The sequence below is a fragment of the Pseudopodoces humilis genome, chromosome 10, assembly GCF_049639895.1.
Source record: "Pseudopodoces humilis isolate 2021_Gansu_Grassland_sample_001 chromosome 10, ASM4963989v1, whole genome shotgun sequence".
Taxonomy (NCBI): domain Eukaryota; kingdom Metazoa; phylum Chordata; class Aves; order Passeriformes; family Paridae; genus Pseudopodoces; species Pseudopodoces humilis.
The window spans coordinates 25,942,109-25,958,854 of record NC_142209.1 but is presented as its reverse complement, the minus strand read 5'-3'; the positions used below and the strand labels follow the sequence as shown (position 1 = coordinate 25,958,854).

The window sequence follows — 16,746 nt, the reverse complement described above, 5'->3', positions numbered from 1 at the left end:
GCCTTAACTGGATCAAGGTGTAAAAGGTACAGCACAGTCCTGGAACCCTCCATTGAGCCTCTTCCCCAAAAATGCACAGCTACAGACCAAACTGCCTGTAGCTACAACATAACTACTAAAGAGGAATCAACTACTTGAATTATAATCCTTTAACAGTTTATTCAGTGCATCACAACCTGGGATACAAAGTTTAAACTGTGTACAAAAATTCAATTTAGTACTGTATAATAACCAACAATACTTTTTATCCCGTGACCATAAATTCAGAATTATTTTTATTATTACAAGTTCACTTACAGTTTTGCCTGTTTTTCATAGACTCACTGAGTTGTTTTCAGGACATGTGACAGACCAAGTTATTATAAGAAAAAAGTGTCATTTCATCTGAGAATGGAAAACAGAGACCTCAGAGGGAACATTTGTGCAAAAGCAGATGTGTTTTTTTCCTGTTTTCTTGGGATTTTTTCATGCAGCTGCTGATTGAGAAACTGTATTTGAAAGAAGTATTCAACTGAAAGTCTCTACCTTGGGGCCACTGAGCCATGACTGCAGCTTTGGAGGCATCGTTTGAAATCAAGTCAACAATGTTTGCTTTCAGTTCACCACCAAAGATTCATAAAACTGCTCCAAAATTTGAATCCCCCTCTCCTCATTAGCTGGGTTGTACAACCCATAAGCAGTTCTTCAATAAAACCAGTATTAAAGTTGCTAACTAGTTGTAGTCTTGAAAAACATGAGGGGAAAGATACTGTTATACTGCCACAATTACTTTTCCTAACAATTGATTTCACACAGCTCTTGCTCCAGAAAGCAGTCGACCAGCAAATGTTTTAAAAGTAGTTTGATGGAAGGATGAACAAAAGAATAGCACTTAAATCCATTTTTTAGGCATTCACTGGCACAAAAACCATTAAGATGATGGGAGGCTCCCCAGTTTGGTTTCAGGAGCACACAATACAGAGCTGTCATACACAATTTATTTTTTTTTTTTTGGCAGCCTTTATTCACTGTGCAAGGCAGTTATTTAAGCCTGCAACATTTTGAATAGATCTCCTTTCAATATCACCAAATGTCAAATATCCACGAAGTTTTAAAATACTTTAAGGAACTGACCTTCCCCTGGTGCTGTTTTTAGCACTGTTTGCACAGCTATGCCTGTTCTCCTTTCAATTTATTATACAATTTAAATATTTATTTAAAGAGTACACTTAAAGCTAGGATTTAAATCAGATTTTCAAACTTGAGTGGTTCTCTGGATTATTTCTACAGGATTCCCAAGGGTTATCAAAGCTATAGCTGATGTGTATTTAAGACAGCACTTCTGCCAGAAAACACAAACAAAAAGCAAATTGCATTCAACTTCCCTTTCCTCCTTGACCATTTCTTTGTCTTCATGTTCTCTTCCCAGTATAATGTCAACACACGTTTCTACACTGACATGCACAAAACAAGCAACAGAACAAATTCAGCTGAAAAAATAAACCAGCACAAAGGTATTTTTCATCTGGAATCCAGCTCATGGAACAACTTTACAGCTCCTGCACCAGCAGAAGGCAGGAATGAGCCACTTCAAGACTTGTCTGCTAAACATTTCAGTGAAGCCAACAACATACTGAAAACCCACAATGCTTCAGTAACTTACATATGTAAGTTATTCCTTTAAGAGAAAACACTGAAATATGGGTAGAGTCACAAATCAACAAATACTGAGAGGAAAAAAAGAAATAATTTGTCAAGCCGTTGGTCAAACTGATCCAAAATGGCATAAATGGCACACTGTCATTTAATTCATATTTTGCTTAAAAAAAAAAAAGAGGAACAAAAGTGGCCATTTACTGATATCAGACAATCATTTGTTCAAGCAAAACCATGTGAAAAGAATATCTGGATGACAAGTCCAGATCATATTCTCTAAATTACATAATTCATAAGTAACTTCACACATAAGTAATTGTAATTCAATTTGAAGATGAATATTTAAATTCTGAACAAGGGAAAAAACTCCTGGACTACAGAAGTGGGGGAAAAAAGCCAACAATTTGGCAAACTGGGTTAAAGGTCTTTGTAAAACACCTTGTATATGCATGTGAGAAGATTCACATTCACATATGCAAGTAGTACTACTATTGTTCACTACAACACAAGTACAGAGGATGAAACACACAAATGAAAACAGAAATAAATGTGACCATTACATTTTTTCTTTTTTCCTGACTCTGAGTTGATATAAAATCTTTTGACTTGCTCCTTTAAAGTTCTAATCATTTCAGAAATGGAATTTCATTGAATTAATTTGCTTCTCATGTATGTACCCAAAACATACTTAGGATAACAGCTATTCATTCCACCAAAAGACAAAGCATAACCTTTTTTTTCCCCCCAGAGTGCAGTGCTATTGCACACTAATTCTGTTTGAATGTTTATTTCACATTAAGAATGTTTTTCTGCAGTCTATTTTAAGTAAATACCAAGGAGGGCTAAGTGCAAGGGAACAAGGACACGCCCATGAAGAAACAAGTTTGTGGCTCAGGCTCTAATGGAAAGTTCAGCTGCATCAGGAGTTATTTGCCTGCAGTTTTCCACAGCTCTCCAGCCAAAGGTTAACAGGCTGTGGGATCTCTTGGAGAATGTGTCTCCTGTCTGCAGAACTTATTGGATTGCAATGGGCTGAGGAGCCTAGCGAGACACTGAGCAGGTACCGGCTGATCAGGTACCCATAATCCCTCGTATCAACAAAACTGCTTCCAGACCGTGTGTCCAGACAGCCAGGCTGAAACCACCCCAGCCATGCATTACACTCGTGGGAGGGGCCAGATTCAGGCTCAAACACCAACCCAGTCACACACCCAGGCAGAGTGAGGCAACTCCAGTGCTTCAGAATGAAACTGGTTCAGAGGGAGCACGGCACACAGCTCTGTGTACCTGATCACACAGTTCCTTCCAAACACAAACCTGTCTGTGCAGAGCACAACAGGCCACTGCCCCATATAAATAAAACCCCCAAACCTGCCAATATTTCAAATTAATGCTGTTTATGAGCCTCATAAATTACCAGTCAGGAGTTACTACTCTAAAGCTGAAGCAAACAGCATCCTACCACCTTCTCACTGGTAGGCTTGGTTCTTGAGAAGAGTGTGATCAGCTGGAATAGATCCGAGTTATCCTTCAAGCGCTGCTCCTGCTGACCCTGCCACCCTGAGAGAACCATGCCAGCACACATGGAGAGGAGGGCATGCCAGAGGAGAAGATCTTTTCAGCATGACACAGCCTTAGGTAAGAGAATGAATTCAGATGGCTGGAGAATGGCCTAGCGGGCACTTCAGAGACGTATGTGGAGAAACACAGCTCATGGTTGGAAAAGCATTCTGAAGGAAATGTTAACTGCAGCCACTTCTTAGTGGTAAAGGTACATAAAGCAGAGAACGTGATTTTATTCCTTGAACCTAACTTGAGCTTTTTAGGATAGGTAGTTAATAAAAGGGTTTTTAAATTTTTAAACTAGAAGTTGTTACACTAACAGAGAACTCTAACCCAATAAATACCTACTTTATTCTTAATTCTGTCTAGACTCTGTCCTAGGTCACCCTTCTCAAGGCATCACATAATAAATAATACAAAATAAAAGTGTAATGTATGACGAGAGGTACCCAGTAATAGGAAATAATTAAATAATATAAGTAGACAGCTGAAGACCATAGGATGAAAGTCAGTGCAATAGCCAGAATTCTAATTATACACACTAGTCATCAGTAAATGTTTCTATTTCTGTAGCTGAGCATTAAATGACTTTGCACCTTGGATGGCTACTTAGACCACACTGACTAATTCATCTCTGTCAAGCAGCTGACATTTGAAGAGCCATTAAATAGCAACTATAAAAGCACTTCCATTTCTCCATCTATATCCCAGGTGTGATGTGAATCCCAGAGTGATTTTGAACTCACATGAACAAAACTGAGAGCTTGTGACAGTTCTGTGGCAAGAGCTTTATGTCCTGCATCTGGGGAGAGAAGCTATCTCCCAGTATGGTGGAAATCCAGATTTAGGGAAAAAAGTTTTATATACAATGCTTCTGTATGAACAAGGCTTCATAGACAATGTGATATGTTAAATTATTTGCTGTAAATCTACTACAACTTACTACAGGTTTAATTTATATGTTTTATTCAGCCTGATACACTAACTGGTCCATGAGAAGAAAACTTGGTGCACAGATGCAGTTCACCCAGTCAGCCTCCAGATTTCAGGGTGCATCCTTTAAAAAAATTAATTCGTACCATTAAAATACTTGTAAGTTATGTAAAAATATGAATAAGGAAAGTGAACAAGCCAGCAAGGCAGGATATGCTAGGGATCATAAAAAAAAATTTAAAAAAAAGTTAAGGGAAACATCGCTGTTTCTTAACACATCGCAGTTTAAAAGTTCGTGCTGGGAAGTGGGAAGTCCTGAACGGAAACGGGAAAGTCGATCTGGCTCTGGGAAGCACCTGCCGGGCGGCAGCGAGCCCGCCAAGCGCGGCGGGAACGCACCCCGAGCCGCGGGAACGAAGCGCCGGGCGCGGCTGGGCGCACACGGACCCGGGAAAGCGGCACCGCCCCGGGCCCGCCGGCCGGGCTGAGCCCCCAGATTGTGGCCAGAGGGAGTTCCCGCTGGACAGGGAGAGGACCGCCGGGGCAGCGGGACCCGGCAGCGCGCGGCCAGTACCGAGCAAGGCTCCGGGGCAGGGGGGTCGCGGCCCGCCCGGGAGGGTGCGCGGCCCCGGAGCTGCCGGGAGAGCCCGGGCGGGTCCCGCGGCCGCTCCCGCCGGGGGCGCCGCCCGCCGCCAACAACAACAGCGCCGCTCGCCCCCGCCGCTCGATCTCCCCGCAGCGCCGCCCCATTGGCTGCTCCCACCGCCTCCTCCTCCCCCATTGGCCGCTCCCGCCGCCTCCTCCTTCCCCATTGGCCGCCCGGGCGCCCGCACGCCCCGAGTCCCCTCCCCGCCCCCACCCTGCGCTTCAGCCGGTCCCCGGCGCCTCCTCGCCAGCCCGGCCCGCCCGCCGCCCCTCACCGTGTAGTAGGAGAGCAGCCCGGCGTTGTAGTCCAGCACGAACCACCGGTACTGCCAGCCCTTCATCACATTGGTCCATTTGCTCAGCGGGCCCTCCATGATAGACGCCATCTTAGCACCGGACCGGCTCCGCCGCGCACGCCGCGCGCTCGGTGAGGGGAGCGGGGGAGAGACTCGGCGGCAGCCGGGCGGGGAGGGGCGGGGCACGCAGCGAGGGGGCGGGGCCACGGGGCTACTCTGCCCCGGGGGCGGTGTTTGCGCGCGCAGCGGGGAGGGGCTGTGAGGCGCGCGGGAGCGTGAGGGGAGCGGAGCGGAGCCCGGCGGGGGTGGCCTCGGTGTCCGGAGAGATGGAGTTTGGGATACGGAGATTAACGGCCTGAGGGATTCCATCCTCGCGGCTTCTCCTCACGGCCCCGGGGAAGGCAGAGGGCGAGGCGTGAGGGAAGGCTGTGAGGCAGTGTGGTGAGGGCACGGCGCGCTGGCGCTGCGGAATGTGAGGGCGTCATCCTGTCCCCTAAAGCACTTTGGAACCTTTTAGTTCCTTTCTAAAACACTTGGCACCGCTTGGAAGCTTTGACCATCTCTCGCTGTTGTACTTGTCCCTCTGCCCCTCTGCTTTTTGCATGTACAAAGAGCTTTAAGTGCTAAACCAAAGTGGGCTTAACAATGGAGTCCGAGGGGGCTTCCCTTCAAAGTGCTCCACGTCCACAATGTCTAAAGCCCATTCACGACTCGAGATGACCTTTAAAAGTTAAGGCTTCAATGTGACACAGCTTTCCTGTGGACTGATCCAACAATGTGGAATGAATTCCCCAGGAGCTACGGACAATGGCAAATCTGTTGTTCAGCACAAGGCATGGTTTTGGTGCTGATCTCCTCTGACATAAGTACAGAACTTGAACTGTGCTTTAACATGAAATCTTCAAAGGACCCACAGGGATACTCATGTTCCTAGGGATCAACAATAAAGCAGCAGAAGTAGTGCTTTTACCATGAGGTTAGTGTTTATCATGCAGTCTTTAGTGTATTCATTAGTAACTTTTTTCTTTTCGCCCTTATAGCCCTTTTTTTTCTTTACTATTTAAATGCTTTTATAGTCGCGCTGAAGTAGGTTTAGTGTCTCACCACACTGCAAATTTATACTAAGTTAAACAAAACATAATAGAAAATCACCCCTTTAGTGAAAAAGAATCACTCAAAGGCAGTGTGTTTGGTTTTAGGAAATAATAAATATTCCAGATTTCTAATTATCTCCCCATTTCACATTTTACACTAGTTTGTCACCAATGGGAATGCTCCAAATTCTCCTTGGAGTCACTTGGTGGTGTGTTTATGCATGGGGTTACCAGTTTAAGGTGCCTAATGCACAATCTGGTTTTGAAATTCAGTTTGTTAATTTCGATAACATTCTTTTTCAAGCTGCATATGACCTTAGTAGTCTGTTTCTGTTCTTTAGTTTCACTGACTAAACAAAGCAGGGCTGCCTAGAGATTATACCCAAGCAAGCAAAACAAAAAACATCAGATGGTGCCAGAACATTACTAGTGCTGCCAGTTAAAGCTGTAGCTGGACTGGAGCTTTATTATCTCAGATCACTCCTTTGGCTCTTTTACGCCACAGAAGTCGAAACAATGCAAAGAACTCATGGAAAAAAAGCCCTCTTGGCTTAACCCTGAAAAACCTGTGTGTAGGCAGAGCATTCGCAACGGGAAATTCTCCACAGAAGAGCTTTTTATTTATGTTGGTTTGCCAGAGGCTGAATTTCCTGAACTTCGGTTTACGCCGAATATCTTAGTAGTTCTTTGTTTGACTCTTTTTTTGGGGGGAAATGTGACAAAGACGTGTATCCACCAGAAAAAGCATGTATTTTAGATATCTCATTTTAGCTAGCAGTTTAGAGTAGGAAAAATTGTGTTAACAGGTATAAAAGGGGGAATTCAGCTCAAGGTTTCTTTTAGAAAAGTAGTGTGGATAATCTCTTAAAGTAATTTGACAGAGATCAGAGAATCATTGTTTTTCAGAAAGCCCCACAAAAATTGAAATAAATCCATTTGAAATTACAATCTTTGAGCATCCAGGGTGTATCATACAGGTTTATGCACTTTCATGCCAAGATGCTCTGTCTTCTGTGTCAGATAACTCCCTTATATTGAACATGGATCCTGAGGGCACTACTGAAGGATGTAGGATGAACTACTTAGATCCTTCTGGTAAAGATTCTTGGGGCATATTCAAATTCTTTTGAAAGATCAATGCAAACATTTTAGTTCATTTAAACAAATCAATAGACTGAAATCAGCCACAAGTGGGCCATAATATCTTTTTATATCCTTTGTATTTTAAATCATTAGTTTCAACGATTTTGAATTAAAAATGGCTTAAAATAGAAGTTAGTGAGTAATTTCTTAATGGAAGAATTTAGTTTGCTTTTACATGTTCTGTCTGAGTTCCATCTGGATCAGTTACAAAGAGTTGTTATTTTCTGTAATTCTAGACAGTTTTATTGTGATGTTCTCCATATTTTACACAACTTAACTCAGACTGGAGTGTCACCCTCTGTAGCATTTAGTACTTACTGTCATCTGAGAGAATAATGTACTACAGAGATAACAGAACTGGACTGAAGGCAGCAGCTGTTACCTTGTGCTGCTTTTGTTTCATACACTGCTCCATCAGCTGAAAATCTTGTCCAGCACCATTCTCTTGCCTCACAGAGGTCTCAGTTCTATTATCCTGCCATAATGTCCCAGCCACATACACATTTCTTGACCTGAAGTGGCCTCCAGCGTACTCAGACTGTCCCAGCAGGAATGTAGTGGGAAACCTCATGTATGTCCAGTCTTTTCTGTGTTTTCCAGGACATCCCAACTTGTACCCTACTTTTAAAAATTTCTTCTATGTTATTTTTCTTTCTCCAAGCTTGTCCAGTAAATTACATTTTTGCCCATTACTGTTTAAATCTGCATGGTTTCTAGCCAAAAGGAAGACAACTGCTGATCAGATTAAATACCAGTGAAGGGTCAGGGTAGACAATGGAAGCAAGAGAACACCGGAAGTCTGATTCTTTAAGAGGAAAATGCTTTTCTGCTGTAAATTTTGCTGAAGTTATGGCTGAACTCAGAAGAACCTCAGTGATGAAGTTGTGGCTTGTGGGTTTCCTTCAGGGTGTCTGGGAGTGTGACTGGCAGCAGTGAAAGTGGCTTTTGGTTCTCCCAACAGCTGCAATTGCTTGGGGTTCTGAGGAACATAAGGAAGGCATTTGAGAAGAGAACAAATAACATTTTGTTCCAGTTTCTTTTCCAGCTTCAGAAATGTGCTGGTAGTTTAATTTTGTATTGCTTGTCCTGTAAGTTCAGTATGTCAACTATTGATAAAGTAATCATTGTAATTAAAAATTTATGTTTTAGCCTGATAGTGCATGATTCTTTTTTCTCTTGTTGGTAGCAATTAATGTCTTTTATTTGTACCTTCAGGGAAACATTCCCTCCATTTTATTTTTTTATGGGTAACAAATGCAGTAATAAACTACAATCAAGTAGAAGATGGAGCATTCTGTGTTATCCTCAGTCTCCAGCTACTGTCCTTTACAGGTATTTTCTAGACCCTCTATGCACATCCCAACTACACTAAGAACAGGAGCACTGTCCGAGCCTAAACATTTTTATTTTATTCCCTCAGAATTTTGTTTGGTTTAGGGGATTACAGAGAGGAAGATAGATGGGAGAGAATCACCTTCACCCTACAGGCAGTCATTCTTCAAAGAGGATAATTAAATCAAGTATGACAGTAAGTGCCATTGTAAGTAGATTTTCTGAATAGATTTATTATACTGTCACTGGTTTTAATACAAATGTTTACAAAAAAAGTCAACAAGACAGTGGAAGGAGGACAGTAGCTGGTTTATGAGGCAAGCAAATAATTTTCTTGGGCTTTTCTTGCCAATTCCTTTATGATTCTATGAAATAAAACCCATTAGCAATACATTTCCCCCAATTCTGTCCATTTTAATCTAGTTTTTCTCTGATTTTAATGAATTGTCATAAATTCCTCTATGTCAGGGATAAAGAACCTCGTTGAAGGCTAAGCAGACCTTTCTGAGCCTTCTAAATGACTCCATATTAGTATATTCTGGAAAAAAAACAAATTACAACAGGTTGTATGGGAATCAAGTTATTGAGTCTCAGAATCCCTGTTCTGCTTCTGTTTATTGCTCATGACTGTGTTTGGTGTTAGTTCACAAGAGAAGGGGCTTTTCTTTTTGAACACATTATATCTGCCTTCCTACAGCTCCTCATCATTCCATGGTGTGTTTAGAGCTTCACTGGAGAGCACTGGAATATTGGAGCCAGCTCCACAAAACCTATCGAATACGTTCAGCCAAACTGTGATACCGTTTAAGACAGGGCTGAAAACTGTGTCTTGCATTCAAGACAGAGATGATGCTGAAACTCAGATTTATTCAGTGTGTAGTTATTTAATCCTCTGGTAGCGCTGTCTGTCAGAGGGATGATGCAGCAAAGACGCAGCTGACTCACCTCGCTGGCACCGACACTCGGCAGGACTGGGAGGAGTTTGTCAGATGTTGCAGTGTGTTAAAAGCAGGGCGTGGAGGTGTTCAGTTAAGCAGCTCTAGTGACTCACCTAATGGCCAAATCCTGTTACAATGTCGACATAGAAACACATTTTGAGGACATTATAAATTGGAGCAGCTTTGAAACATTAACAAAAATTAAAATTTTTGTGTGGTCTTTTAAGAGTAAATTCAGGTTTTGCAGGACAGTTTGACATAACGTTATCTGGGAGTTGCAGGGGTGTAGACTGACACTTTAGGACTCAACATCTCTTCAAGAAGTACATTTCTGGGTTTGGCTAGTTAAGAAATTATTATCTTCTGTGTTCACTTTACTCAGAGGACAAATAATTCCTTCCACATATCCCAATTGCACTTGAGATCTTCAGAGTTCTGAGAGGAAGCTGTTAATAGCAGTATCAAATTAATGGGGAAAGCACCTTCTAACAAATTCTATAACTTAAACATAGTAAAAATCTGATGCAAAATAGTTTTTAAAATTACCTAGCCTTTATAGTGAAGAAATAGTTATTTTTAACTAAAAGTAACAGTAAGTAAAAATAAGTTATTTTTACTATAAGTAACAGGCTATTTTCCATCTCTACATTGGCTGAGCTCTGGTAATCTGAAAATCAATCTAGCAAATAGAAAAATGCTGGAATTAATTTTGGTGAACAATTAATTGTAATCTTTGTATTATTTTATTATAAAACTTACAATATCATAATTTACTCTTGACATCAACAGGTTATGGACACTTCTAAAATTCAGAGTGGACAGGGTGTTGGACCATATTGTCTAGTCTGTACTTTTGCCAAGAAAGAATGGACCATATTATCTTTGAGGATAATATGGTAATTCCAACCTGTTATTGTGTGAGTCCATGATTCTTTGCTGAGTACAGGAGTTTAGAATTCACAGCATGCTGAATCCCATTTCATACTCCTAATGCATTGCTTAGATGGGTAATGTCTCATCATTTGATTTAAACACCTTATCATCCTCTGGGCAGAATGTATTTAAAATTTAATGCAGAAGTCCCTGCTATTTGCTCAACCACAAATAAGTGATTCCTACTTTAGCCTTCACAGAGGCTTTGAAAAAGATACAAAGGAATGCTGCTCAACTGGAATGTTTCCTTCATTACAGCTGTGGTATGCAGCCCACTGCTACAAAAAGGCAAATAAGCATAATCTCTTTTCCCAAAGCTTTCTCACCATCACCTTTTTTTCATGGTGTTTGCCCTATTAATATATTTCAAGTATGGTTACTTGTTCTTTGTAGTCAGTTTAGCAAGAATGCAATGTACCCATCATCATCTTCTCACAAAATTTAGATTTACATTAGAGTTTGATGTGTAGCAAATTTAGTAAGGGAAAAGGTAAGAACTTAATATTTTAGAGTATTGTCATTAATCACAAGGATTATATGCTGTGTTTATTTTCAGTTAAAGACTGCTTGTTTTTCTTTAGACACTGTGTTTATTTGTTATCAATAGATACATTATATCTATTAGTATCAGAGGTAGTATCTAAAACTGGTGTTTATACATACAAGTAGGTTCTAAAATATATGCATATTTGTATGCTGTTATTAGCAGTATCCACACTTGGTAAAATCTGGACGAAAAATATATTTTTCCCTATAATTTTTTCCCCTGGTTTTTTTTGGTTGTTTTTTTGGTTTTTTGTTTTCCAGGTAAATAACAGACATATGACTGTGTTAATTTTTACGGTATTAAATAGGTGATGAAAGGAAGGATTGAAGCAAAGTCAATCCATCATAATCCATCATAATATAGAAGTACAATGTGTGCCTTTTTTGCTCATTTGATTTCCATAACTAAAGGGGAATCTGTTAAAACTTGGTTTCCATTGTGTCAATGTAGAATCAGTTTCTGTCTCCTCTACATTTTCTTCTGGAATTTAAGGTAAAATAATTTTTCTTGCAGTCTAGCATCACTCCTGGGGATTTGTACGTAGGAGGAGTCCATGAACAGTATAAGCCCTCATTTAATGCTGCCCTGGTTTTGGGATGCCAAAAAGATTTTTCTTTAGGGTTACTGTTTCTTGTGTAAGAATGAGAGACAAAACTAGCAAAGTTTATCCTACCAAAAACTGGAGAAGATTTTTTTCTTCTTTTCTGAGAACGAAAAAATCCTTTTTTCATGCTTGCTTAAAGGATTTGCTTTCTTCTTGTTCTGATGAAAGCAAAAAAAGAGAAATTATTTTTTTCATCCTACTCAATTCTCTCTCTCTTTCACTCTTCTATGAGAAATGACAAAGGGGGAAAACTAATTTAGTAGAAGAAAAATAAGTAGCCACCAGAATAGGCAGAATATACTCAGATTGCTCCCCAAAAATCATGGTGTGGACTTGGACCAGGATTTAGAAAGCAGATGGGTGCTTTGCTATTGTGTCAGCTCTCAGGAGCTGTCAGGAGAATATTCCATTTATGTGTGAACTCACAGACTCGTGCAGAATGCAGCTACATCAGATCTCCAGATGAAGTGAGACTTCAGTTCAGAGCAGCACCTCCTGCAGCTCCATCAGCTTGGTTTGGGCAGGAAGAAAACCCAGGTGCAAGGATCAGGGAAAGCCCTTGCACACCCTGGTGAGGTTTCAGTCCTGGTAGGATGAAGACAAAAAACTCAGACATATTATTGGACATGTTAAGCTGCTAAACACTAAATCTAAAGAAAAAGAACCACTCACAAGAATTAACTCCATCTCAGGTGACTTCTGAACTGTAAATTGTTGAAAGTTTGGGAAGTCTCACTACATTTTCCACTCCTACCATTTTCCATAGCTTTTAGCTATTGCCACTGCTGGAGACAGGGCTTTGGGCTGTTTAGACCTTTCTTCTGAGCCATTACTGCTATTTTTATATTATGTTCTTATTTTCATTTAGAGACTTATTTTCACTAAGGGGCTCTTTAGTTATTATTTCAAGGGGAGTCTTTGGTTGTCAAGGTTTTTTTTCAGTAAAAAAGTTGGATTTCTGTGGGATCTTTAATAATATCATAGCCTAATTTTTACATTTTAGTAGTCAGACCTTACTTTGCCCCTTCTCCAGCATGAACAGTTTTGCTGATTTTTGCTGAAGCTGAGGTTGCTCAGCACTGTTGAAGTACACCCAGATGTCATGGACTGAAACAAAGGAAATCCTACTCAGCTCGTGGGCAGCAGCGCACACAGGGCAGCTCTGTTACTCACTTTGTTAGCCAAGAAAATCCAGGCCTTGTTGCATCTGTTTGCTTCCGAGTTTCAAAAGTTCAGTCAGTAAATTTCTCAGTGCCCCAATAAACTATTGCAGCAATAACTGCAATTTAACTTCTAAGAAAATCCTACAATAACATTAATATTAAAATCTCTAAATGCTACTGGAGTTAACCAAATTCTCTGGACAATTGACAAAATGGAGAGTTACATTATTTGCTTTCCATTGCCCAAGAGAATTAGTTTTTGAAAATAAGCTTGTAAGGAATGTACTTACAAGGAGTCTAACAATAAAAGTCTGCAGTGTACAGTGAGACTTTGATTTGTATAGCATAAGCTGAAGTTAGTAATGTTTAGAACATTGTCGTTTCTTCCAGTGGTGTGTTTACTTGAGGTATGAACAATAGTTTGTTCTAATTTACTGGCCAAATGTGCAATATAGTTTGGAGATTAGCAGCCTTGAGCCTTTGGAAATAAGGTACCAGCAAATAAAAGCACGAGTTTAGTTGAGTGTTTCCACTCCAAGCCAAACGGCCCAAATGTTGTTCACACTTTTGTGTTCCTTTGGTGTTGATGTGGTTACATGTACATAATCAAGAGCAATATTTATCACACTGACTTAGAGATTAAAGCATGTAAATACTCAGTTAAGCTCTGCTATTCATAATGCATAAGCAAAAGAGGAGGATCTGAGTGTATCATTAGCATTACACTCTCTGGTTTATGTTTCTAGACTGACAAATAGAGGACAGATATAGCTTTTCTCAGTATAGCAAAACCGGTAGCAAATGAGCTCTTGTCTTATATGTCTTTCAGATTTTGGCTTACATATCTGTCAATTTTAGACAAAACAAAATCCTACACGGAGTTTTCCCTGATCCAGCTGTCATTTACATACTGATAACATTAACCCATCTCTCTGTAAAATATTACATCTATTTGGCTTCATGCTTTTGAATGAGAATTTAATCTGCTAAACATCAGCAGTTGTATCTTACATTTAATTGCTACAGTCCCGGCATTACATTTACTCATTGCACAGCATTTCTAAAACACAGAGATGGTAATTTTCTTTTTCTTGTAGGTAGTGGACTAATCTTAACACCCTTTGTCCTGACTGTGGAGTTAACTTACAATTTCTTTGTGTGTTTCATCTTGCGTCTTCTACACCCACAAATCCTTAACTGTAGTAGTGTAATACTTTAAACATTTCAGGGGATAATCAGTGCGGTGCCAGCTGGTGCAGTGTGAAGCATAGGTAATATTCTGCAGTGTGACTGATCTCAGTGGTGCTTGGCTGACTGAAGTGATGGCTGTCATTTCTGTTCCCAGCAGCAACATGGGCACATTCTGTACTGTGAGTGCTCAGACTATGTAATTACTTTTTGGAAATGTTCATTTTTTTTCGTGCACACTGAAACTGCAGTATGCAATCTGCCATTGTCTGAGGTTTTTGAATGTATTTAACAGTCCTGTGTCAGGATTCCTGATGTTAAGAAATTCAGACACCTAGTTACAGAGTCTGGTGAGATGGACAGATTAATAGACTTAATATGTACATAGATGTGTGTATGTGTGTGTATGTGCACCTTCAGGAAAAAATCCAGGTGTCAAAAAACAGCCTTTATGGAAAAATCAAGACACAGTAGCTTCAAATCAGGTTTACTTTACAGTGGAGGCATTGCCTAAGGCATAATAATGCCTGCAGGAACAATGCCTCCACTTAGGCAAGCTATGGGCAGAGAGTCCTGTGGAACAGCTAGGAATTATCACAGGCTGGGGAGAGCTCTCTAGTACCATGTATCAGTGTATAAATGGGAAATCAATACACTTCATATTCCATGCAATTTAAATTATTTATTTGTGCTTAAGCCCTGCCAACCAAAGCATGAGTTAAAAAGGAATTTTAGTTTCTGAAATGTTCATATTTTCAGCCTTTTCTTTGCAACCTTGAAGACCAGAAAGTTCCTGTATTTTGCTCTTTCCTTGCTGGATTTCCTTGTTTCCTTTTCTTGTTTTTTAACTTAAGCTCAAATAACCCTGCAATCTCTTCACTTCAGAGTATGAAACTTTATTTAATAAAAACCCAAACAAGAGATTGGAAAATGCTGGCAGCTGGTAAAACTGAATTTGTTTTCTAGAGCATGCCATATTTGAAAAGATTAAGTAGATAAGCAGAAAATGAGAAAGAATCATCTTCCAAGCAGATAGGCCTTGTTTATCTAAAGTGGGACAAGGAAAACTTTTATCCCACATAACTTTTACTTTTGGATGGCATTTGAATTGGCCTTGAGTGTTTGGCAGCTCAAATGTTGAGCCATCTGTTTCAGATTATGCATGCTTGGAGGGCACATTGCACCCAGGCTTACAGTTCCCCTGAACACAAGAAATTTGAATTGGCTTTGCAGTTAGTGATCAGTAAGCATGAATGTGCATGTACATGCACATGACACATCTAAATAAACTCCATTTGGGACAAATTGAAGCAGTCACACAGCTGGAGAAACATGAGGAGGCTTAGAAGGGGAAAGCCTTAGGCCCCCTGTCAGAGCTCAGGCAAGGTAAAACAAGAGAAAAGCATCCAAGGTCCAGGAAATTTCTCTTCTAGACTGGAAAGTTCTGAATGAACTAAGAAGCAATATATTAGCCAGTTTTACAGCCCCTTTAAACAGTGTCTTAAGGGATTGTAGGGTAGAGAAATTGCAGTTTGGCTCCCTCCGTTAATGAATCATCTCCAGTCCCATCTCAGTGCCAGAGATGAACTGGGCTGGGTGGTGAATCAGAAAGCTGTAACCAGCTCAGTGAGAGTCTTTGTTATGCCTAAGTACATCATGGCCAGGAAAGAGGATTTGATCCATAAACTTTAATGGTGCATTATGTGAATCTTATATTATTTATGGCATAGTAGTAGCACTTATCTTTTTCATGGTATCTGCTTTGAGCATTTTTTTTTTTTAAAGAATATACTGCTTGTTCCACCACTCCCTTTTCCTTCCTTTCCCCAGAGTGCTGACTCAATTCCTTTTACTTTTTCAGTCAGTCAAATACTTGCAATTTTAGGCATTTCCTTGTCCAGTTTTCAGGGGAACACTTTACTTCCCTATCATGAACACTGTGCAGAACTCCTGTGGCTGTTGAATCTCATGCTGGCTGGAGATGGAGGAGGTTTCTGTGTAAGCAGTAGAGACTGACATAAGACCATCAGCTCTTCATGAAGTTCTCTGAACCTGTGGACTTGGATACCAATTGTGCATTTGTGTATGAGAAGAAAATTTGGCTCACATAGTGCAGCGATGGAAGGAATGGTAAATCTAGAACCAACCAGGAGATTTGAGGGATAAAAGCAGTGTTGTCAGAGATTCTTTTTCTAGATAATTACATTTCTTTTTTACAGGTTTTCACATTAAGCAAACACCCACACTGCATTATTAGCAAAGTTTGAGTCCGCTGGTAATGAGCATCAGACTTTAGTATAGTTTATAAAAAATTGTGAACAGAACAATGACCAAATGTAGATATATTGTATTGTTTGGGCAGATCTTATTCAATGTACATGAAAAGTCTTAATTATGACATCAGATTGAGCTTGGAAATATTTCTTGCTTCAAGTAGCTCACAAAGTTAATTTAATCAAAAAACTGCATATGTGCAATTCAATGTACAACATCTAAAATTTGAGGCGTTTTACTTTTTGTGATATATTTAATCTTCTCGTGTGCTAAAAAATAGATCTTCATATTACATTGCTTATTCAAGTATTAAATTCTATTACTTTTTAAATTAGTAATCCCCAAAGAGCTACAGGAATTGATGAATGTTATTCCATCAATGTTAAAAAATTGAATTACCTGAAAGAAAAAAAGGACTAATTAAAATTTTTTCCTTGTTGAATCCTGTTAAGTGCTTG

General features: G+C 40.1%; 2 protein-coding genes across 8 annotated transcripts in view; one reads left to right on the top strand and one right to left on the bottom strand.

The window, feature by feature from the left end:
* Window positions 1–5,184, bottom strand: part of OSBPL9 (oxysterol binding protein like 9) — a 58,374-nt gene extending 53,190 nt beyond the window's left edge. For all 3 annotated transcript variants that reach the window (XM_005521147.3, XM_005521148.3, XM_014250654.2), the window contains exon 1: window positions 5,052–5,184. In XM_005521147.3, coding sequence (XP_005521204.1) covers window positions 5,052–5,162 — 111 coding nt within the window. In that variant the 5' untranslated portion in view covers window positions 5,163–5,184. The remainder of the gene's footprint in view (window positions 1–5,051) is intronic.
* The window catches only part of EPS15 (epidermal growth factor receptor pathway substrate 15), a 65,517-nt gene continuing 53,844 nt past the window's right edge, over window positions 5,074–16,746 (top strand). For 3 of the 5 annotated variants that reach the window (XM_014250649.2, XM_014250653.2, XM_088060700.1), the window contains exons 1-3: window positions 5,074–5,203; window positions 8,525–8,641; window positions 8,730–8,849. In XM_014250649.2, the coding sequence (XP_014106124.2) occupies window positions 8,769–8,849 (81 nt within the window). In that variant the 5' untranslated portion in view covers window positions 5,074–5,203; window positions 8,525–8,641; window positions 8,730–8,768. Of the gene's footprint in view, window positions 5,204–5,936; window positions 6,049–8,524; window positions 8,642–8,729; window positions 8,850–16,746 lie in introns of those variants that run through there. The other 2 variants (XM_014250651.2, XM_014250650.2) reach the window with 2 other exon arrangements.